The sequence below is a fragment of the Adiantum capillus-veneris genome, chromosome 9 (genome assembly GCF_014529385.1).
Source record: "Adiantum capillus-veneris isolate H3 chromosome 9, ASM1452938v2, whole genome shotgun sequence".
NCBI classification, from domain to species: Eukaryota; Viridiplantae; Streptophyta; class Polypodiopsida; order Polypodiales; family Pteridaceae; genus Adiantum; species Adiantum capillus-veneris.
Window position 1 is genome coordinate 46,649,020 of NC_140939.1, and position 24,580 is coordinate 46,673,599.

The 24,580-nt window shown below is 43.7% G+C and overlaps 1 protein-coding gene and 1 pseudogene across 1 annotated transcript; both read left to right on the forward strand.

The window, feature by feature from the left end:
* The first annotated feature begins 65 nt into the window (after positions 1-65).
* On the forward strand, positions 66-1,078 carry LOC147450445 (uncharacterized; annotated as a pseudogene).
* An 18,030-nt stretch (positions 1,079-19,108) lies between these two features.
* Positions 19,109-22,480, forward strand: LOC147450446 (uncharacterized). The gene is made up of 2 exons (XM_086520464.1): positions 19,109-19,480; positions 19,574-22,480. Exons 1-2 carry the CDS (start codon positions 19,109-19,111, stop codon positions 22,478-22,480), a joined length of 3,279 nt encoding a protein of 1,092 aa, XP_086376590.1.
* Positions 22,481-24,580: the final 2,100 nt, after the last annotated feature.

A 24,580-nucleotide genomic window follows, 5' to 3' on the forward strand; every position in this document is an offset into this window, starting at 1 on the left:
AGCCACATCTATTATCAAAGCATAGCATCACTCTCTATACCAAGGCGCCATGGATTCGAATATGGATGGTAATACACCTATGCATTTCGATTCCTCTTTTGGTGCTTAAGAGTCTTGTTGTCTTGCTTATCTTGAAAACTGTCTTGAATTTGCTCTTGATTATAGATGCTTTCACTACAAACTCAAGCAATGATTACTTTGAGACTTTGAGCGCATCTCCTAGAACTGAAAACTTGCATGAAGTTGTGTCTGAAAGTGGGGGCCTTGGATCGTCAAGTAGCTTAGTAGGTTCTCCAAACTCAGCGTTTAAAAAGCTTAGTCCCAAGGCCAAGTTAAAGAAATCTCCAAAATCTGTTCAAAAAGCCCTTAGTATTGCAAGGGGAATGGCCACTGTGAGAGGTTATCTTTGTTTAAGTTTCTATGGCTTACCAATCTGTAATCGGTAATAATAGTATTGTGTGTCATGTGATGTAGGGCGAACATCGCTTAACATTTCCGGGATTGCTACTCCCTCTGTTGGTGTGAGTCGTTCGTTGGGCTTAGCATCTATTAAAGAAGAGCCAAAGCCTATTGTTGACTCTTTTGAATCTCAATTGGCATTGAGCCAATCTACGCCCGAGCTTCTTATTTCTGAGCTTGCTGATGTTATTAACTTCCGTTTTGTCTTCATTGGCAAGGTGCTTGCAAAATATGGCACATATAAAATCCAAAAAGCAAACTACAGCAGATTTTTGAAGGCTGATCTTGCGGACAAGGTTGCACATCATACTATCACTTTTGTTGTGGCAGAAAATTATATCGAACAGTTTGTCAACTCATTCGCAGTGGGTGATTTTATACGTATTGAGGGCACTGTTGTGAGGAAAAAGAATCTTAGCGATGGAGGCACTTGCCAACTTGCTCTCTATGCTGATGCAACTACATCTATTGTGAAGACTCCTTCATTCGACTTTGTGCTAACTCTCTTTCCTGAGCACAAGATTAAAGATCTTGTCTCATCATGGACTTCCTCAATTGAAGATGGTATGCCTACTGTAGCATTTACTGTTATCAAGGTGGAAAACATGGCGAAAAGTGATGGGAGTAGTGGCACTAGGCTTATTGTTGCTGATGGCCTTGTTGATGTTGATAGAGCAACGGTAAGCTTCTATACACAGCTCTAAGTGTTCTTGATTGTGTTTTGATTGTTTGTTATTGCTGCAGCTTTTGTTTGTACCTTCTCGAAAGGCTGATTTTTATATATCCAATGAAGTCAAAGAGAATGGATTTTATGATTGTGTGGCCCACAACATAACTATCTTCAAACAATTCTCTAACACATTGTCTGTCGTGGACTACACTATCTTGCTGCCATTGCCCTCTCAATTGAAGTTGGTTTTCAAAGATATCCATGATAAGCAGATTGCAAGTATGGGATTCGGAAAAACGGTGAGTTCCTCTTGGTAGGTTCATTGTATTCATTGTGCATTGTGTGATCCCTTTATGGTAATTTCAGGTGCTCGGTTCCCTTGAGGTTGTTAATGTCAACAGCGTTGGATTGGAGTATTTATGTGGAGTTTGCAAATCTGCCCAGGTCAACCGCCAAAGCTCTAATCCTCATTGTTTTGCTTGCAACAAAGTTGTTGAAATATGGAAAGTTCCTTCTCTTCAAGCAAAGCTGCTTCCTCGTGATGGCAAAGGCATTTCTGTCACCTTGCACGGAAAGATCGTTGACCAAGTCCTTCGCTTACCCTCTTCTTTTTTGCATTTGTATGAAACTGATCTAGTGAGTTTGAAAGCTTCCTTGGTGGGAATGAAAAGAGCTGGGCATTTCTCAATTGATGCACATGGGTATGTAACAAGCTTTAAGTATGAATAGGGAGATGCTATCTATCTAATGTGCCTTGCACTCGTGTAGTAAGCCTATTTCTGCTGAATATCCTTTTGTATCTAGGCATTATGGCGGGATTATCTCTTGATGATAAAACTATTTTTTGTATAGATGGTTTTCAATGTTCAATCGACTCAACATTTTGGACATCGTCTCCTTGTAATCAAGATGTTTTGAGGGCATTATTGTTTATATGTGGGGTAGATATCTCTGTCAATTCATTAGAGAATATTTTGTCCAAGCATATTGTTGCAAGATTTCGTTCTCACGACTTGGAGATCACAAGTGTGTGGCTGAAACTGTGGAATGATGAGCGTGTTGCTTGTAATGTCGACGACAAAACTCTTGAAACTCTACTTTGCCAACGTATGGGCACAAGAGAAAATTCTCCTTTGCTTTCAATCAATTTGATCAATCTAGCTTGCCATGTGTTGGAGTGGGAAATCAAAGTACTTAGCAGATGTACTTCATGTCCCAAACATTACAAAGAATCTTGTTTCTGTTGGACAAATGGTTGAGCAGGGTTTGCAGGTTCGCTTCAATCCAAATGGCTGTTATGTAGAAGATTTCCAGAATGGCTGTAAGTTGATCACAGAGGGAAAATGTGTGGGCAGAATGTTTACGCTGAATGTAGACATGCCTGAGGTAAAAGCTGCATTATTTGCACAGGGCACAGGTGTTGTGGCTGATGTTGACATTTGGCACAAACGCATTGGCCATGTCAATGACCAGAGATTGCACAGCATGCAATCAAAACAGATTGTAAAAGGTTTGCCCAAATTCAAGGTGGATGGTATGCATAAAGTGTGTGCAGCATGCCAGTTTGGAAAACAGTCAAAGGGCTCATTTCCACATGAGCGCAATGTATGTAAAAGGCCACTTGAGGTGGTGCACACAGATGTTTGGGGTCCAACCGATACTGCAAGTATACATGGTTGCAGGTATTATGTCTCTTTCATTGATGACCATACAAGGAAAGTATGGGTCTACTTCATGCGTAACAAAAGTGAAGTGTTTGGTCACTTTCAAGACTTCAAAGTCATGATTGAGAAGGAGACAGATATGCAAATCAAGACATTGAGGTCAGATGGAGGGGGAGAGTACTTCTCCAATGATTTTTCAGATTTTCTGTGAATGCATGGTATACACAGGCAGTTTACATGCAGATATACTCCACAGCAGAATGGGGTCGCAGAAAGGAAAAACAGGCACATTGCAGAGGTTGCACGTGCATTGATGAATGAGAAGAACATGCCTCATCATTTCTGTGCTGAAGCTATAAATACAGCTGTGTACATTATGAACAGGACACCTACAGCTGCGGTGCATGATGTAACACCTGAGGAAAAGTTTACAGGTACAAAGCCTGATTTGGCACACTTGAAAGTGTTTGGCTACATACCAGATGAGTTGCGTAGGAAATTGGATCCTAAAGCAGAGAAATGTATTCTTGTGGGATATTCCCTTGAACAAAAGGGGTACAGGTGCTACAATCCTACTACACGAGAATTACGAGTGAGCAGAGATGTAGTCTTTGATGAGATGAGCAGCTGGTACAGTAATGCACATGGCACTATTGGGGCTGATGTAAAAGATGATGTGGTTGTACAAAATGTGAGGCCACAGTCACAGGTTTTGAGTGGACCACAAGATTCCTCTTCTCGTGGCTCTGTTGAGAAACCATGGAATGGTAGACTACGTACGCAGGTTACTCCACCAACAGGTACAGGGAATGTATCACGAAAAGGAAAGGAAAAGGTTGATGAACCTCCCTTTATGGTTGATGCATCATCAGGTTTTTCACATGTAGACATGGATTCAAATGGTTCTGAACAAAGTCTTGATGAGGAATTTGGAATTCCGGCTGTCAGGACACCTGGTGTAAGGAAAGTACAAGAAGATGCTAGAGGGCAAAGGAGTGACCAAGGACCGCGCAGATCTAATAGAGTCAAAAATCCAGTTCAAAAATCGACTTATGATGGGTATCTAGCGCATCACCAAGCCTACATGGCTAAGGTGATACAGGATGTGGAGCCCACATGTTTTGAGGATGCAGTTGGAAATGTGCATTGGGATGATGCAATGAATGAAGAGATGGCTGCATTGGAAGCAAATGACACATGGGAGTTGGTGCCATTGCCAAGTGGCAAGAAAGCTATTGGATGTACATGGGTGTATAAAACCAAGCATAAGGCTGATGGTAACATTGAGCGTCACAAGGCAAGGCTGGTCGCAAAGGGTTATGCACAGACGTATGGCATAGACTATGAGGAGACCTTTGCTCCAGTGGCAAAGATGACGACTGTGAGAGCTGTCATAGCAGTGGCTGCATCTAGAGGATGGATTATGCATCAAATGGATGTAAAGAATGCCTTCTTGAATGGTGAGTTGCAAGAGGAAGTGTATATGGATCAGCCACCTGGTTATGTCGATCCAGGTTACCCAGATTATGTATGCAGACTTCTCAAAGCTTTGTATGGTTTGAAGCAGGGCTCTAGAGCATGGTATGACAGGATTGCCAAGTATCTTGTCAGTATTGGTTTTAGGAGAGCTCATGCTGATCATTCACTCTATGTACGTGAGAGTGATGTGGGGATTGTGGTCATTACCATATATGTAGATGACCTTATTATTGTTGGTGACAATGCTATGGAGATTGACCATGTGAAGGGTCTTCTCAACCAGGAGTTTGAAATGAAATATTTGGGCGAGTTGCGCTACTTTCTTGGCATTGAGGTGATCAGGACTCCAGAGCGTGTATGGCTGTCACAGAGACAATATGCTTTGGACATGTTGTCAAAGTATGGTATGGCTGATTGTAAGCCGATTTCCATTCCCTTGGATGTGAATGCAAAGTTGAGTGCAGAGAAGGGTGATGTTGTTGAGGATGTCAATATGTACAGGAAGATGGTGGGTAGTCTAATCTACTTGACTATCACAAGGCCAGACTTGAGCTACACAGTAGGCTTGGAGAGTCAATTCATGCAGCTTCCGAGGAAGCCACATTTGGATGGAGTACGACGCACACTTAGGTATGTGCAAGGGACTCTTGACTACGCATTGTTCTATGCAGCAGATGCACCATTAGCATTGTATGGGTATACAAATGCAGATTGGGCAGGTAGCATTGTTGATAGGAGATCTACGAGTGGCTTCATGTTCTCTTTTGGGAGTGCTGCTATTACTTGGAGCAGCAAAAATCAGCCTACGGTTGCTTTATCGAGCACAGAGGCCGAGTACAGAGGTGCAGCAGTTGCGGCGTGCGAGGTAGCTTGGCTACGCACATTACTTGAGGACTTGGGAGTGCAGGTGGACCAGCAGATTGTCATTCATTGTGACAACCTCAGCAGCATGCAGTTGGCTAGGAACCCAGTGTTCCATGCTAGGACCAAACACATAGAGGTCCATTACCACTACGTTCGAGAGCGAGTGTTGGCGGGCGACATCGACTTGGTCTACGTCAGCACAGCAGATAGCGGATATCTTTACCAAGGCCCTCGGAGCTGAGAAGCTTCGACGTTTTCGGACTATGCTTGGACTCTGCGACATGCAGAGCTCGAGGGGGAGTGTTGACATGTCGAGCTCTACACCTTGAGCTGGCATCCACTACGGGTCTTGGCCGCTTACGGCATTTACTCACTGGCGCGCTAGGTGACCGACACGGAGGATCTCTGCCAGTGATTCTACAGCTGGACTACACTTATAGTGCCAGCCTAGTACGCTTCTAGCGAGTTCACACTTAGTGACCGCATGTACATATGTGCTACTTTTCAGCTTTAGCACTAAGTCATTTTGTACTCTCTTTTCTGAGAAGAAGAAGAAGCTTTCCATCTCTGTGTGCTTTGTGCTTGTCTTGTGTAGCTCTCTTGCATCCTCATTCTTTACAGGAGTTTCAATGCGTTGTTCATGTCTTTCAAGAACAAATTCATCAACATTCTTTTAACGCTAATTCTTGTGTTGCATCTTTCTTCCTCTTCTCATGGCTTTGACGGGAGCAAAGCGAGCCCCGAACCCCGACGACCTCTAAAACACTGGGGACCGAATGGCGCGCCTCGAGCCTGTCATGGTAAAGCAAACAGGGGGCACCACCTAGCTTCAGCGGCTAGGACGCAAACAACACACCACCATAACAAATTTTTCATCCAAGAGAGATGGATGCTTGGGAGTAATGATGAAGAGGAAAGGGAATGAGATCAAGTGAGAGAGACAGAGAGAGAGAGAGAGAGAGAGAGAGAGTGAGGGAGGGGGTATAGCGGCTTCGTACTTAGGCACCACAAAAGGATGGCGAATCTGCACACCCTTCACACATACACAAGTTCACTCCAAAACACAAGACTAGGTGGCGATTCCGCACACCTCACATGGGCAAAACATTGCAAGAAAACATACTCACAAAACCTCAAGCTTTATTTAGAAAATTAGGCGATGAAATGGGGAGCATAGGGTAGGGGAATGAGAAGGGAGAGAGTGGTAGAGCACATGGCGGATAGGTGGGAGTTGATGGCGAAGAATCGCACGAGGGTTATGGCCATCATCCTTCATTTAGTTGCCCTTCATCTTCCATAGCCAAGGGTGTAGAGGTCATGCTCAAGACAAGCATGGTGATTGCGGTGATGGTGATGGTGTGGATGTGTGTGTGTGCACTAGGCACACACAGTGCATAGTGTGTTCTTTTGGTGATGTTGTGTGTGTGTTTAGTGTGATGGTGACCCCTCTTTATATAGGGGAAGAGGGGGGAGAAATTCTAGAATTTAGAAAAGAAGAAATCATTATCTACATAGGCCATGTGACTGTGGGCCCCACTTGTCTGGCTGTGTGTATATGTGCCAGAACAGCACTCTCATGAGAGAGAGACTAAGAGAGAGAGATGGGTTGACGAAAAAAAGTGAGAGGTGACATGGAGAATAAAGTAATTACAAGAGGGGAGAGAGGGGAGTGTGTTCAGAGGTGAATCTGTGTGCAGATGTGTGTGAACACAAGAAAAATGAGGTAACCACCGGATGGGGATGGGTCTGTGGGTACCTTTTTCAGTGAAACTGAGTGTGTGTGAGTGTGGGGGAGGCTATTTAGCTACAAGACAAGAGACATGGCGCCCTTTAGAGAGAGAGGGGGATATTTGGGTCATGGGATATGATAGGAGAGAGAAAAGGGGGGTGGGGTATACTATTTTTGGAAGATAGGAGAGGTGGCATGTGAGTTAGAATGTATTATTGGTGAGTTAGAATGCATTATTGGTGAGAGGTGGGGTAGCTTGAGGGGAGAGAGAAAGGAGAAAGGACAAGGGGAGGAGAGAGGGGGTTGACCTTTTGAGTGGAGGAGAGGAAAAGGGACACACGGCGGGGCAACAGTGAAGAAAAAGGAGGCAAGGTGGGGTTGGGCTGCCCCGCAGGCATGAGGTGGCCTATTTTACCTTTCTCATATATTTACATAATCATACTTTCTTTTTTTCTTACTTTTTCCAATTCCTTTTATCACTCCCTCCCTAAGAGGGGGTTTCCATGGGGTGGGGACGAGAGAAGAGGGGTATGGGAGCTTGGCTTGTGAAAAGCCCCCATAATTAGCCCTCCCCTTTTGGCTAGAGGCATTCATGTCTCGAGCTCATCTGTTTCTTCTTTCGCTTAGCTGTAGGATCCGATATCGAGTTGCCTTCTGAACTAGCCATTGCATTTGGCCATTGGTGAGATTTCTGGGATATTCATGAATCTGTAACAGGTCCGGGTGATAGCTTGTTCCTTGGAATAGTGTCGGTTGATTAAAGGGGAAGCCCATGGCTTCCAGAACTTTGTGCCAATGTCCTCCTGGATCCCAAGTGAAAAATAGGATCATTGTCTGCAGTGTCCGAACAATAAAATTTGCATGCCAAATTGGACCAAATTTGTAACCACCGGTAGCGAGAGGGGAAATGAGCATCTTGGCTTCTACAAAGACAGAACTGAAAATTATGATTCCCAAGAGTGTACCAAGAATCCACCATATATGGCCACCTTGTTGGTGTGGTGAGCTCAAGTTTTCTTCAGAATCCTGCTTACTGCCATGACTAGAAAAAACTGCAAGCATATCATGCTTCTTTTGGGTGTGCTGAAACATGTCAGCTTCCTTTACTGATGCTAATAGCAAGCCACCTACCTTGCGGCTTAAATTCAAGCGTAATCCACTTACCTTTCTCCAAAGAGAGGATGCACTATTTGTAAAAAATTGTACCAAATTGCGAATGAGGTCTTCATTCTTGCATTCTATTAGGCTTTTGTCTATCCATGGCTCCTTTGCTCTTATCTCCATGCTGATCTTCTCTCTATATATTAGAGCGTCTAGCCATAGCCATAGGTATGATGCATCCCATGCAAACACAATGCTGTGTTGTGGAGGATTTTGGAACATCCTTAAAAGGTTGGCAACATATTGATCATCAAACTTACTCTGAACACCCTCACATAAACTGGAGGCATTACCCATCTCCAAGTTTATAACACCCTTCAGTAGACTAGAGGCATTACCCATCTCTAAGTCTATAACACTACACAATAAAGTCTTGCTCGGCTGCCAAGCCTCTGGAGCAATATCCAACTCCAAACCTTCAGTCATACTTACCTCTTCGTTATGGTCCTCATGTGAAACTACCTTGATGTAAGATTCCTTTAGCTTGCTACACTGTCCTGGGTCCATGCTGGTGCACAGGCTTCCGTTTTCAAAGCCCTCCCCTTTGCTTGATATGTTGTCCACCTTCTGCAAAGACTTGCTAACAGGCTGGTTTTCCTCTTCTCTTGTATCTTTCATGACCTTTGCATTCCTCTTACTCTGACGAGGCCTAATCAACACTTTACACCTTCTTATCCTTACTGCCCAATGCTGTCGATTGATCGCTTTGGTGCCTATTTCATCCAAGTTTAAAGATGTAGTCACATTTGTAACACAATTTTCTTGACTTACCTCCCCCACCTGGGTAGCATCTTTTGATTCTTTAACCTCTTGTTCCACTGCTTGAGTTCTTTGAATAGTCTTCTTACTTGATCCTTCTTCTGTTACACTCATTTTGACCTCTTCTGTAAGACCAATGATACTTGGTGTGCGGGTACCAATTGATGGTGGGCGTAGGATGATTGTAAGTGGTGATTGTGGTGGTGGGTGCATTGGTGACTGGCGTCGAATTGGTGTGGCCAGTTGTGGTTGCACCACTGGTGGTGTGATTTGAACAGGTGGGATTGGTTGCCTGAGTGGCGGAGGTCTTGCTCTTGGTGGAGAGATCTGATTATTTCTCCCCCCTCTATTGAAATTATGCCTCCTCGGGTGTGGGCAGTAGTACATTTCATGGCCATCTTCCCCGTAGTTGTAACAGTGGTACTCTGGGTTCTGCCTTCGTTGTCCTCTTCCTTGTTCTGGGTTCCTGCCAGATGTATGCCCTTGCTGCACCAGATGCCCAGATAAACTCTCTAGTTGGGTGGTGATACGACTCAGCAGGTCTTTCTCTTCTGATGCCTCCTGCGGTTGGACTCTATGATTGGCTGTTGCAGTCACTGGGGTTGGTTGTATCAAGCTTGTTTCCTCTGACTCATTTACTCTTGCTTGCATGCGTAGCTTCTTGTCTTTAAGGCGGGCTACTTTGACTGCCAACTCATATGTTGCAGGAAACCTTCCCTTCACCTTCTCTCTAAGAGGAGACCATAGACCAGCAATGAAACGGTCCTTCTTTAGGAAATTAGGCGCTCCTTCACCTTCCTCCAGCGAGGCAACCCATCTCTCCCATAAGTCCACAAATTTGGACTCGTAGGTGGCATACTCCAGCAGGCCTCCCTGCTTTAATTCTGTCAGTAACTGCCATAGCCTCTCCGAGGTTGTGCCTCCACCAAACCTCTTTACAAAAGTAGCCATTAACACATCCCATGCATTCTTGGTGGCCTGGAGCAATGCATTATACCAGGACTTGGCCTCTACTCTCATCAGTAGAGGAAAAATTCTAAGTCGTGAAGCATCATCATCTTTGTTGGAGACGATACAAGCAATGTCGAAATCATCCAAAAAGTCGGTGGTGAGATCCTCTCCCTTCTTTCCACTGAACGTGGGGAAAGAAACACTTGCCATGGTAGTGACTCAGAAAATTACAAACCTTTTTTTTTTTTTTACATTACATTAACAATGCGGCTCATAGCAGCTTTTTACAAGGGTGGGTGGATAGGTTAAAACAAGATAAAGATAGAAACATTAAAGGAATGATGGTAATCTAATATGGGGAGAATGATAGGGTTCAGGGAATTGAGGATTTCTCCTAGTACCGCCGCACCGAATAGGTGTACGATCTTCTGTTGGTAGAAGACTTTCCTATCTACATAGATATTCACATGCATATGCTGCAAGAATCTGAACGAGAATGTCGTTGGCCCGTTTTCCATCATGCACAGAGGATGAAATACTTACTTATACTCTTATCGTGCCAGTGTTGATGAGTCGGCACATCGACAAGAGGTCGTCGCCTTTCATGGGCTCTACCTTTCCTTCGTTGCTCAGCACGTACGGGGTGATGGCGACGCATCTGACCACTCCCAGCCTCTTGGCTAACAACAATTGCAGGTAATTTCCGTAGTCGGCGTGTTGCATGAATTCTACTCCATTCACTTGCAACTCGTCCCCAGCCCACTGGGTTTCTCCCGTGGTAGAGAGCTTCTTCAAGATAAGTTGTACCGGGAGAGGAGGAAGATCCTCCACTCTCTTTCCAAAACAGCGAGAGCAGTAGCCGAACCACTCTTCTCTAGGACATGGGAATCTTCTTACCACTTCTTCTTCCGGATTGTCGAAGAGGATTGGTAGCACTCGCATGCGTCGTGCAAACCGGTAGGCGACCTTTCGCCGCTTAGCTTCGGATGACTTCCTCTTTGGCAAACTGGGTACAACCCGGCTTTCTGAGCTTGAATCACTTTCTTGGCCAGATGCTTCTCCCTTCGGGGTCATGTGTTTCCAGAATGGCTTATCTTCTCGTTGCCTTTGGCTCGAGCAACCCCTTTAGGCCACTTTGGAGTTATAACTTTGACTATAGTTTCTTTAGGGAAAAGAGGTCTCACCGTTTGCTTCCCTTCCTTGATGTGAATGACTTCTTTGCGATGAATGTCGATGTAGATGACTTCAGCCCTTTCGCTGCCTTCGTTGCTGGCACTCATTGACAGTGTGCCTTGGTTGACAACAGTGATGGCACTTCACCGACCTCCCACCTGATGCTCTCAATTTATAGTTAGAACGAGCGACACAAGATGGAGAATTTACCTCTTGAATGCTGACGACACTACAGCCTGGCAGTAGCACCTCAATGAAGGCGGCTAGTGCCTCCTTCGTCTCTTCTTCTTCCGTCCTCCAGTTAAAAAATTCCTTCAGCCATTCGTCCATGATTGATAGTGGGCATCACTTTCAGCATTGTAAACTGAAGGGTCTTAGAAAGCCCTCCTCAGTGGGGGCACCAAATGACGGGAGCAAAGCGAACCCCGAGCCCCGACGACCTCTAAAACACCGGGGACCGAATGGCGCGCCTCGAGCCTGTCATGGTAAAGCAAACAGGGGGCACCACCTAGCTTCAGCGGCTAGGACGCAAACTGTTGGGATTAAAGCCCAACTGGCCTCTTATGCGGATATGGCCGACCGCCCGCCTAACTCACTTACCTCTAACTCTTTGTATATACTAACTTATACTTTGTGAATACTAAGGAATTGGGAGATAACCCTTCTAACAGTTCTCTGCGTACTGTACTGTGTAAGCTCACTGTGTGTGTATGAGAGAGTCGACCCACGCTCCGCTCCGCGACTTCAATTGGTATCAGAGCCTTGGTTCAGTGCGGATTTGCGCAATTGCGCGCGCGCACTTTTCCGGCAGATTCTGGATCCGGAGTTCGAAAATTCACACTCGGCGTTCCGGGAGCGTTTCCAGCAGGTGACCTGATGTTTTACCCCCCTTTTGAAGCCGTTTATGCCCTCAGAATTTCATTCTGAGCACTACAGCAGAAGATAGATTTCAGCCGCAAAGAAATCCGTCTTGTGTAGATTGGCAAGCAGGAGGTGGTCGACATCAATATCGGCATCGACATACATCACCTATTAGTCTTCAGAGCATCATCTATAGACCAGGTACACATATATATCATCAGATATATATATTGCAGTCTGCATTGCTACTTCTTGTGCTTGCCAGGTTCCAGGGGAGGTGTGGCCATACGACGGCTTGACACCACTGGCATGTATTGCAGATTGATGTACTGTGATTGTGGGTCTGCTAGTTGTGAGTCACGCTAGCAGACAGACTGCCGCAGCGGTCATAGGACAGTGATTGGTCTGATATAGGATGTATGCTAGTTCTGGGCAGTTTGCTGAGCCATCTGAGAGGGTCGTGTGTGAGGTTTTTTGAAGCCAAGCACTGGGGGCTGGGTTACCCAGTGTGAGGTGGATTAGGTTGCTGGAGTTCCCCTCTACACGCATCCTCTTCGGCGACTTTTATCCCTTAGGATGTATGACTTTGTGTAGACACTGGATTGCATCTTATGCGTCAGGCCGTTGAGGCATTGTTCAGGGTTCAGTCTTGAGACAGATACAGGTTCTGACATCGCCCAGAGAGGAGACAGTGTATGCTTACATGACAGCATATTACAGAGATTTTTTAGATTTGTCACTGGTCAGCTATTTATGATTGTTTTTTGAGCTATCTTTTGGTTCCCAGAGCTCAGTTTACAGGGGAGACTCTGTCAAAAATTTTCAAAATACTGACAGTTCCTGAGGAGAGGTGTTCAGCTTGTTGATTACAGCTTGTTTACTGTGTACAGAGGCCAGTTTACAGGGGAAACTCTGCCGGATTTTTCTCAGGAGTAAGCAGTTTGGCAGATATGGCATCTTCTCAAAGTGAGACTCTTTACAACATAAAGAAGCTGGATGGCACAAACTTTCCATTCTGGAAGAAGCAGATTTGGCAGGTTTTGGTGCAGAAAAAACAAGTGAAGCCACTGAAGCTCAAAGGGGAGAGACCAGAAGGTATGGCTGAAGATGAGTGGGAAGAGCTTGACGAGTTAGCTTGTTCCACAATCATGCTGACACTGGCAGAAAATGTTTACTTCAACGTAGCAGAAGAGACTACAGCGTATGGCGTATGGCAAAAGCTATGTGGTATGTACGAGAAACAAAGTGCTGCTTCTCAGATTTACTGGCTCAAGAAATTGGTGGATTTGAAGATGAAGGAAGGGACAACCATGTCAAATCATATGAATGAATTTCACACAATTTTCAGCCAGTTAGCAGCACAGGAGATAGTCTTTCCAGATTCAGTGAAGGCTATGTTTCTCTTAATCACTTTGCCAGACAGTTGGGATACTTTTCGTACAGCGTTAAGTAATTCTGTCGCGCCAGAAGGTCTTACAAGTGCCAATGTAGAAGGCAGCTTGCTCACAGAGGAAGTGAACAGGAAGAACATTGACAAAGGCAAAGGCAATAGTGCTTTGGTCGTTCGAGGGAGACAACAGTTTAAAGAGAAGAAGGGTAAGAAGGCACAAAACCGAAGTAAGTCTCGTGATTCGAAGTCAAAGGATGACATAGAATGCTACCATTGTGGCAAGAAGGGTCACATGAAGCGAGACTGTACGAAGTGGAAACAAGAAAAAGGAAAAACAAAGAGTTCTGAGCAAGATGAAAAGAAGAGTTCAGTGAAGATTGAAGAGGTGAATGTCACAGGATCTGGTTCAGACAGTGATTCTGGTATAGCAGCTGGTGACATCTTCCTTACAAGCAATCTTGATTCTGTTTTCTTGACTGCAGAGGATGGACATGCTATGAGTGATTGGATTATCGACTCAGGGGCATCTTTACATGTTTCTCCGCACAAAGAGTGGTTTACATCATATGTGGCTACTAAAGATTATGTCAGACTTGGCAATGAGCAGGTTTGTGACATACTTGGAGTGGGAGATGTGCAGTTGAAGTTTCAGAATGGCTCTTCTTTATGGCTCAAGAATGTCAGACATGTTCCAGCAATCCGAAAGAGCTTGATTAGTACAGGGAAGTTGGATGATGCGGGTTATGTGACAGTTTTTGGGAACAGCGCTTGGAAGATCTCCAAAGGTTCGATGACTGTAGCACATGGCAGCAAGTCAGGAACTCTGTACACTTTACATGTTTCAGAGGTTAAAAACCATGTAATTAATGTGATTGAGCAGCCAAGTGTGTCACTGTGGCATCGTAGGTTGGGACATATGTCAAAAAGAGGAATGGAAATACTTTCTCATTATGGTTATTTGCCTGGCTTTTCATTTCAAGATTTTTAGTTTTGTGAGCATTGTGTTTATGGTAAGCAAACACAGGAACCGCACAGATCAAAGAGGAATCGTAGGGACGAACGGTTAGCTCTTGTACTCAGTGATCTATGCGGACCAATGCCTAGTTTGTCACTAGGGGGAGCAGCGTACTTTTGTACATTCATAGATGACTATTCTCGCAAAGTATGGGTTTACTTCTTGAAGCACAAGGATGAGGTGCTCAAGGTCTTTAAGACATTCTTACAGCTGGTGGAGAATCAGAGTGGTCAGAAGCTGAAGTGCTTGAGAACTGACAATGGTGGAGAGTACGTTTCCAAAGTTTTTCAAGACTTTTGTGAAGCAAAAGGGATTAAGCGGAAACTTACTGCACCATATAATCCTTCACAGAATGGGGTTGCAGAACGTATGAATAGGACCATACAAGAGAAGGTCAGAAGCATGTTGTCAAATGCTGAGTTGCCTGATGGATTTTGGGCGGAAGCAGTGGCTACAGCAGTCCATTTGATCAACAGGTCTCCTAGTAGGGTTCTGGATAAGAGTGCAGTGGCCGAGATGCTATGGACAGGCAAGGCACCTTCGTATAAGCATCTCAGAGTCTTTGGTTGTGAAGCTTATAGCCATATTCCTAAGGAGTTCAAAAATAAGTTAGAACCAAAGAGCAAGAAGTGTATATTTCTTGGCTACGGAGAATCGGGCGAGATGGGTTACCGGCTTTGGGATCCTGAGTCCAGAAAGCTTATTCCTAGCAATGATGTGCATTTCAATGAAGCCAAGTTTCACGCTAAGCCAGAGAAGACAGAGGAGATCAGAAGAGTTGTTTTCAGGGAAGATGGACCTAGTGCTAGCACATCAAGACAGCATGGTCAGGCTCAAGAACAGCCTATAGTGGCTAGAGAGGCAGAATCAGTTGTGGTGAGACGTTCTGAGCGTGTCTCCAAACCACCTGATCGTTATGTGCCATCTCTAAATTATGTCATGCTCACAGATTGTGGAGAACCATCTTGTTACAAGGAAGCATTACAAGTGGTTGACTCAAAAAAATGGCAGTTGGCCATGCAGTCAGAGATGACAGCTCTGCATAAAAACCAGACATGGAAGTTGGTTAAATTACCACAGGGCAAAAAGGCTCTACCTTGTAAATGGGTTTACAGGTATAAGATCACCGCTCATGATAGTCAGCCAAAGTACAAAGCAAGGCTTGTTGCCAAGGGCTTTAAGCAAGAACAAGGCATTGACTTTGATGAAGTCTTCTCTCCAGTGGTCAAGATGACTACATTGAGATGCTTTCTTGCATTGGTTGCTATATTGGATTTGGTGTTGCACCAAATGGATGTTAAGACAGCGTTCTTGCATGGTGATTTAGATGTGGAAATTTACATGCAGCAGCCAGAAGGGTTTGTTGAGAAAGGCATGGAACATTTGGTATGCCAGTTGTTAAAGAGTCTTTATGGCTTAAAACAATCACCGAGGGCATGGTACCATAAGTTCCACCAGTTTATGCTTTCTCAAGGCTACAAACGTAGTGAGTTCGATCACTGTCTATATACAAAGAAGGCTACGGATGGCAGTTGGCTGATCCTTATTTTGTATGTGGATGACATGTTGATTGCTGGCAAACACTTGGAAGAAATTTCAGCTTTGAAGTCAAAGATGGCAAAATCGTTTGACATGAAAGACATGGGTGAGGCAAGTCATATACTTGGTATGCGCATTGAGAGAGACAGATCAAAGAAGTTGATTTGGTTATCTCCAACAGAGTATATTGACAAGGTTTTGCAACGTTTCAATATGGAGAAGGGAAAGGCATTGAGTGTTCCATTGCCACCATATGTGAAACTTAGCAAACAAGATTGTCCTGTGTCTGAGGAAGAAAAGGCTGAAATGGATAAGATTCCATATGCATCTGCAGTGGGTAGTTTGATGTATGCAATGATTGCTACACGTCCGGATATTGCATTTGCAGTGGGAGTGGTTAGCAGATATATGTCAAATCCCGGCAAGAAACATTGGGAGGCAGTGAAAGGTATCATGAGATACTTAAAACATACAAAGAGTATGCGCATATGCTATGGTAGTCAGGATTTGAGTGTCAGAGGATACACTGACTCAGATTATGCAGGAGACTTGGATAAGAGGAGATCTACATCAGGCTATGTCTTTACATTGGCTGGAGGTGCCATATCATGGCGATCTCGATTACAAGATTGTGTTACGCAGTCTACTACAGAAGCTGAGTATGTTGCAGCAAATGAGGCATGCAAAGAAGCTATTTGGCTTGGTAGATTGGTTGCAGACTTGGGAATCAAAGTAGATATGCCAGAGTTATATTGTGATAGTCAAAGTGCTATACAATTGGCAAAGAATCCAGTGTTCCATTCGAAGACTAAGCATATTGATGTCAAATATCACTTCATTAGGGAAGTACTTGAAGACAAGCAGATACAACTCTTGAAGATCCACACCAAGGACAATCCTGCTGATCTACTCACAAAGGGACTTCCAGGAGAGGGCTTTGTGCATTGTCGTGAGTTATTGGGCATTGGATAGATGGCAGCCATGTAAATCTTTGTACATTTATGTTCATAGATTTACAGTTACTTAAAGTGCCACATTGGACTTTAAGTGGGAGGTTGTTGGGATTAAAGCCCAAGTGGCCTCTTATGCGGATATGGCCGACCGCCCGCCTAACTCACTTACCTCTAACTCTTTGTATATACTAACTTATACTTTGTGAATACTAAGGAATTGGGAGATAACCCTTCTAACAGTTCTCTGCGTACTGTACTGTGTAAGCTCACTGTGTGTGTGTGAGAGAGTCGACCCACACTCCGCTCCGCGACTTCACAAACAACACACCACCATAACAAAGTTTTCATCCAAGAGAGATGGATGCTTGGGACTAATGATGAAGAGGAAAGGGAATGAGATCAAGTGAGAGAGAGAGAGAGAGTGAGGGAGGGGGTATAGCGGCTTAGTACTTAGGCACCACAAAAGGATGGCGAATCTGCACACCCTTCACACATACACAAGCTCACTCCAAAACACAAGACTAGGTGGCGATTCCGCACACCTCACATGGGCAAAACATTGCAAGAAAACATACTCACAAAACCTCAAGCTTTATTTAGAGAATTAGGCGATGAAATGGGGAGCATAGGGTAGGGGAATGAGAAGGGAGAGAGTGGTAGAGCACATGGCGGATAGGTGGGAGTTGATGGCGAAGAATCGCACGAGGGTTATGGCCATCATCCTTCATTTAGTTTCCCTTCATCTTCCATAGCCAAGGGTGTAGAGGTCATGCTCAAGACAAGCATGGTGATTGCGGTGATGGTGATGGTGTGGATGTGTGTGTGTACACTAGGCACACACAATGCATAGTGTGTTCTTTTGGTGATGTTGTGTGTGTGTTTAGTGTGATGGTGACCCCTCTTTATATAGGGGAGGAGGGGGGAGAAATTCTAGAATTTAGAAATGAAGAAATCATTATCTACATAGGCCATGTGACTGTGGGCCCCACTTGTCTAGCTGTGTGTATATGTGCCAGAACAGCACTCTCATGAGAGAGAGATGGGTTGACGAAAAAAAGTGAGAGGTGACATGGAGAATAAAGTAATTACAAGAGGGGAGAGAGGGGAGTGTGTTCAGAGGTGAATCTGTGTGCAGATGTGTGTGAACACAAGAAAAATCAGGTAACCACCTGATGGGGATGGGTCTGTGGGCACCTTTTTCAGTGAAACTGAGTGTGTGTGAGTGTGGGGGAGGTTATTTAGCTACAAGACAAGAGACATGGCGCCCTTTAGAGAGAGGGGGGGATATTTGGGTCATGGGATATGATAGGAGAGAGAAAAGGGGGGTGGGGTATACTATTTTTGGAAGATAGGAGAGGTGGCATGTGAGTTAGAATGTATTATTGGTGAGTTAGAATGCATTATTGGTGAGAGGTGGGGTAGCTTGAGGGGAGAGAGAAAGGAGAAAGGACAAGGGGAGGAGAGAGGGGGTTGACCTTTTGAGTGGAGGAGAGGAAAAGGGACACACGGCGGGGCAACAGTGAAGAAAAAGGAGGCAAGGTGGGGTTGGGTTGCCCCGCAGGCATGAGGTGGCCTATTTTACCTTTCTCATATATTTACATAATCATACTTTCTTTTTTTCTTACTTTTTACAATGCCTTTTATCACTCCCTCCCTAAGAGGGGGTTTCCATGGGGTGGGGACGAGAGGCCTAAAGATCTTGTCGCTAGATTGGTGGATGTTGTGAAGAGTTTTCCAAATGAGACAGCACTGCAGATAGCTTCTCGATTTCGAACACAAGTTTGTTCTTCTTACACTTTGAAACAAATTCAAAAGAAAGTTTACTCAATATCGAAAATGTTGCATAAAGACAATGTTGTGCCCCAATCTAATAAAAGATCTAGGAAACAAAAATATATAGTGGAAATTCAAGACGCTCTTGCATATGGATGTTTGAGTTGTGGTAGTCTTTTGTTCAAAAAGAGTTTGCATTGTTTGAGTGTGCTCGAAGCATCTTTTCTCCAGACCTTGATGGGATTGCAAATATTTAACTCTGCTCTAGACAAAAGAGTTTGTTTCTCTTGTAAGCAAAACTTGAAATCTCAAAGGAAGCCACTCTTTTGCATACATCCACATTCTCTTCTCAATGAAAGTATTGGAAGCATTGCATTGTTAAATGCAATCGAGAAGCGCCTTGTATCACTTCGCATTCCTTTCACCCAAATACGAGAGCTCAATTATGAGGGTCAGTTCGGCTTGCGAGGCAGTGTTGTTAATGTCATGGCAATGAACACGCTACAATCCTTGTGGAGATTAAGCGTAAACTTGAGTATGCCCATGCATACCTTAGTGGCGGTGTACGTCCCTTTTATGTGCTCCAAGCACTAAAAGATTTTATTAGCACCCCTTTATACATAGAGCACAAAGCCTCTATTAATGAAGCTTGGGTTTCTACTTTTCACATGAGTCCAGACGTAGTGTTGTATGAAGAAGATGAGGTTGATGAGCTAGTGAATGAACATTCCAACACCCTTGTCCATGGTATCTATTCTTCACAACAAGTCATCAATCACAGTGCACATGTCCATAGCGTCGCTCCATGTGAAGGATTTTCCCCACTAAGCCTATTTGACGATACCGATTGTGAGGAATTGTCATTTCCAGCTTTGTTCTTTGGAAAAAGAAGAACCTGTGCAAATCTTGCGAAAAAAAATTACTTAAAGATCGCACAATGGGAGCTCAAAAACAAGGATAGACGCTTTGCATTAGACATTGAAAATTTGTTCTTCAAAGTGATGAAGATTATCATTGGCAAGGTGCTTGGTTCTATATGGGTACGTCTGCGCAAGGGAAAATTGTAAGGCATGCAACTATGAGCAAAAGATGTTCAGAACAACACTAACATTGATCGAATACTATCATCCCAGGTAGGCTATCATGACTTTGAATCTCTGCGAACATCATCAGATTACAAGGTCAAACTCAAGCGCAATGTCTTTGCCATGATACGACAAATAGGACAACCTACCTTTTTTGTCACTCTATCATGTGTAGAGCAGAGATGGAAGCCATTGCACGAATGTCTTGCTGCGCTTAATCCACAAATCAATGAATCTAATTTCCAATCCAATGCACATTATATCCGTGCGTTGGTTCGTGCAGATCCTATCACCACAGCTCGGTACTATGTTCATAGATTCAACGCACTTAAGAAAGAGTTGAAACGAAATTCAAAAATACTTGGCCAACTCATGGATTTTTTCTTTGTCACAAAATTTCAGCATAGGGGAAGCCAACATGATCATGGATTAATTTGGATTGACAATTCTCTGAAGCTTGGGATTTTTGATGACAAAGAAGTGATTGCTTTTATTGATAAATACATCTCAAGTGACAAAGATGAATTACCTATTGACTTACAAAAAGTACAAATCCATTCCCATCGTAGAACTTGCAAAAAAAGAAAGAAACATTGCCATTTTGGATTTCCAAGACCGCCTGCACGGCAAACAACTATCTTGCGTCCAATACGACCAAGTGAAGAACGGGAATCCATTCTTCTTGCGAACAAGACACAACTCGAAAGTCAACTTGCAGCTTTGCCACATTGCCCTGAAATGAGTTTTGATGATTGGTTATCCTCTTTAAGCATGGATGAAGACATGTACCTTGAGACACTCTCAATTTCGCTCTCAGAACCAACACTTTTGCTCAAAAGACAACCAAAAGATATATACACAAACAATTTCAACAAAACAATGTGCACATTGTGGGATGGCAATCTTGATATTCAGTTTATTTTCAATCCTCATGGAGCTTCTATATACTGCACATCATATATGACAAAAACAGATTCGACCACAAGCAAAGCAATCAACAAAATCCTTGAGAAATGCAAGAAGGAGAGTCTTCCCACATTGGAGCGTCTTAAGAAAATTGGAGGTGCCTTGATCAATGCTCAAGAAATCACAGCTCAACAAGAAACATACATTTCACTATCTCTTCCATTGCACAGCACAACCAGGCAATTTATCTTCATCAATGCAGACTATCAAACCCAAAGAACACTAGTGTTAAAGAGGAAGACTTCCTTGAAAGCACTTCATCCTGATGACACAGACATATTCTTTGATGATCTCGTAACAAAGTATACAAAAAGACCAACTAGCATACAAAATCTTTGTTTGGCAGAGTATGCAAGCAAATACACTATCTCACAAGGGACACACCACAAGTGCAAAAAGCCTCAGATCATCAGATATACAAGCTTCAGCAGGGAGATGGACAGTGAGAGACATTACCACCAACTATGTTTGTTGTTTCTACCGTTCACAAGCAATGAATCCACGTTTGATGCTTTGACATCAACTTGGAGAGAGAGATATGAGTCTAATATTTCTATAATTGCACAAAACATGGAGCCTTTCACAAAAATAGAAATCAACAACCAAGAATCATCAACATCTTGCTCAATCTCCTCACACGAAACTCAACAAGAACAATTCACTTATGAGCTTGATCTCGACCTACCAACCACAAGGCATCATACCACTCAACTACCAACATCATCCAGATTCCTTGGAATGCCAAATGAAGAATATCACTCAATTGTCATGAGTTTGAATATAGAGCAAAGACATCTTTACGATGATATTATGACACGAAAGAGAGTATGCCCAAATGACAAAATCCACCTTTTTTTAACAGGAGGCGCCGGCATAGGGAAAACGTTTACTTTGCGTGCAATCATCCAAGGCTTGGTTCGACACTATGCACCTTCGATAGAAGGAAATATTGAGCTTCCAACAGCATTGTTGATGGCATATACAGGCAAAGCAGCATTCAACCTTGGTGGCACAACAATACACTCTGCGTTGCGCCTTCCATTGATGCTAACTGAGATGGTCCCTCTTTCCAACGACACCCTCAATGACCTATCCCAGGCAAATGAAAACCTCAAACTAGTTGTTTTTGACGAGGCTTCCTTGATAGGCAACAGGCTGCTGCGTATTATTGACACAAGACTCCGATCTATAAAGCACAAACACAATGAACCCTTCGGTGGCCTGGACGTTATCTTTTGTGGCGATCTTTGCCAAGCAAGCCCTATCCGTGATCGCTGGATTTTCAGTGACACAAGCAATACACTTGACATCCTCACACCATCGAGCTGGAACACACATATCACATGCGTTGAGCTAACAACACCAATGCGTCAATCAAATGAATTGTTTATAGAGGTCTTAAATAGGATACGTGTTGCAGATCAAACACAAAGAGACTTGGCATTTATCAATGACACATTTGCAACCAACTTTGATATTTTTACAACACCTCATCTTTTCTTCACAAATAAACTAAAGGCCAAGCACAACCAAACGGTCTTTGAGAACTTGCGAGAGACACCATACATCATCAAGACTCATGAAAAATTCCACAAAACATGCTCAAAGAACCTAGTCATTCCAAACAACCCTCAAGTAACTGCTGGATTATCCTCCATCCTTGAGCTAAAGCCAGGAATGATAGTCGAACTTTGTGCTAGCAATATCAATGTGCTTGATGGTTTGGTCAATGGTGCAGATGGAATCTTCCAAACAACAAACAACAGAGCACAATCATTAATAGCTTGGGTGGAGTTCTTCGATACCTCAATTGGAAGGAGACATCGATCCCAAAATGCACATCTCTACCATGCAAACATAAACAAACAATGGACACCAATACTTCAAGTCACAAAAGACTTTCAGGTAGGAAAGAACCCACTCAAACTAGTCTCAAGAACACAACTCCCAATTCAAGCAGCGAACGCACGCACAATCCATAGATCCTAAGGCTTGATAATGACAACAATTGCATTCGACCCTACTGGGATCCAATCCCATGGCTTGGTCTACATAGCTCTATCACGTATCAAAGACCCTGCAAATCTACATATTCTTAGTCCCGTTCTCAAGAGCCACATCAAAACTGACCCCATAGTCCTTAAAGAAATCAAACGTCTCGAGACAGATGCTAGATGGTCCTACTTGAACGAGCCCCTAGTTGCACTTGCACAAACACACCATATTGTTGCATCATTAAACATTGTCTCAATCAACAAACACATTGACCACATCAAGGGCGACCCAAACTTCATGTCATCCAGTATCTTGTGCTTCCAAGAAACGAAACAAAAAAAAAGTATGAACCCCCTGACACCAAACTTTGAGCATATTCAACATTATAATGGTTATGGTGTATCTATATTCCACCATCCAAGCATTCAATTCATATGTCAAAAAACTGTCTCAAGAGTAGGACTTGAAATAATTGATGCAACTTTCTCTTTCGAGAATCAAACTACAACTCATATCCATGTCATAAATGTATAAAAATCACCAAACACACCAATAAAAACACTTCTTTTAGAACTCCAACACTTGATACAAGAAAACAATAAAAAAAACCTGAGCATCATACTAGGGGACTTCAACATCGACATCAGCACCACAAAAACCCAATACCAACAGTTGGAATCTCTACTTCATTCAGAGAACTATCGGCAACAAATCAAAGATACAACAACCATCTATAATTCAATGCTAGACCATATTTGGGTGAGAAGCCAACAACCTCACTACATTTGTGGCACAAGATTTTGCTTTTGGTCAGATCATTCAATCACATATATGCTGGTCCCAAAATAAATAACGCAAAGATCATTGGAGGGGAGACCTCCCCTCCCTTCCCACTTCCCACTTCCCCCACCCTTCCTACCCACCAAACCATCGAAGCACAGGGAATCTACATTCATACCATCCAAACACCTGCTTTGATGTATATCAACTCATCTCACCGTATGTATCAAACACAGTTTTTGTAACCTACAACCATTTGGTCAACATAGTTTTTCCCCCTGCTCGATCTTCCGGCTCAACATGCGTGTACGACAATTACTTGATCTCTAAAATGTGTGTCTCCCAAAGCAACTATGCTAGATTCAATGGATTTCCACCTGCCTCTCTCTCTCGATTAATTTTTCGCTTCCCATTTTTCTATTACCAAGGCAAATTTCTATGGCAGGCCTCGTGATTTTATCACATTTTTTCTTCTTGTTCAACTCAAACCTTCCTTTCCTTTTCCTTTTTCAACTCTAGCCACCCTTCCCTTTTTCATTTGCAAAAGGGAATCCGCTCTGCCCTTCTCACCTACCATGCACTCAACTCCAACATCATCAAGATCTCCCTCATCAATCGGCCCTTCAAGTTCGATAAGCACCACTTGCTTGTTGGCTTCCATTACCTGCTCTACAAGCATATCTTCTACTGCTACATCATGCGCCGTCAAGGAAGAAAGAAACTCGTTCTCTATCGCAATATCCTCATCTTCTCCCATAGGCAAGGTTGCTCCATCCCTTTTGGCAAAGTTTTGCACCTGTTGTACCACTATGGCACACTCCACTGCCACTTTCATCAACATGGCCATTAACATGGCACCGCACATCACCTTCACCTGCATATCACCACCTGTAGGCTCGAGATCCTCCACTTGGTCTCCACCAAACATAACGGTATGCACTTATCCTTGCTCCTCGTACACATTCATCGTATCTCCACCCACTTGCAAGAGATAAAACTCATCATACCTTGACTGAGACGACTCGGTCTCCCAACTTGTGTCAACATCCAAAGAGCTACTTTCACTTGGCTCAACCTCGTCCTCTGTCTCAAGCTCAGGAATCTCCCCTAGCTTCATCGCTTCAATGTCATCTAAAAACCGCACTCTTTGACCTCTACCACACTTTAATGGAGCTTCACGAGCCACACCCTGACTTGGCAGCACATCCTTTGCCCGATTTGGAATCACATGTGCATCCTCCACAATTGGAGTCGCCCTAACTGGCATTCTCGGCATTGGAACCATCCTGTCTTTCTGTAGCCACATAACCCTCG

Bases quoted from the DNA above. Each gene is read 5' to 3' on its own strand.
- LOC147450446 (XM_086520464.1), top strand. From the start codon at position 19,109: ATGAGTCCAGACGTAGTGTTGTATGAAGAAGATGAGGTTGATGAGCTA. The intron at 19,481-19,573 runs GTACGTCTGCGC...CTATCATCCCAG, and splicing joins AGGTGCTTGGTTCTATATGG to GTAGGCTATCATGACTTTGA.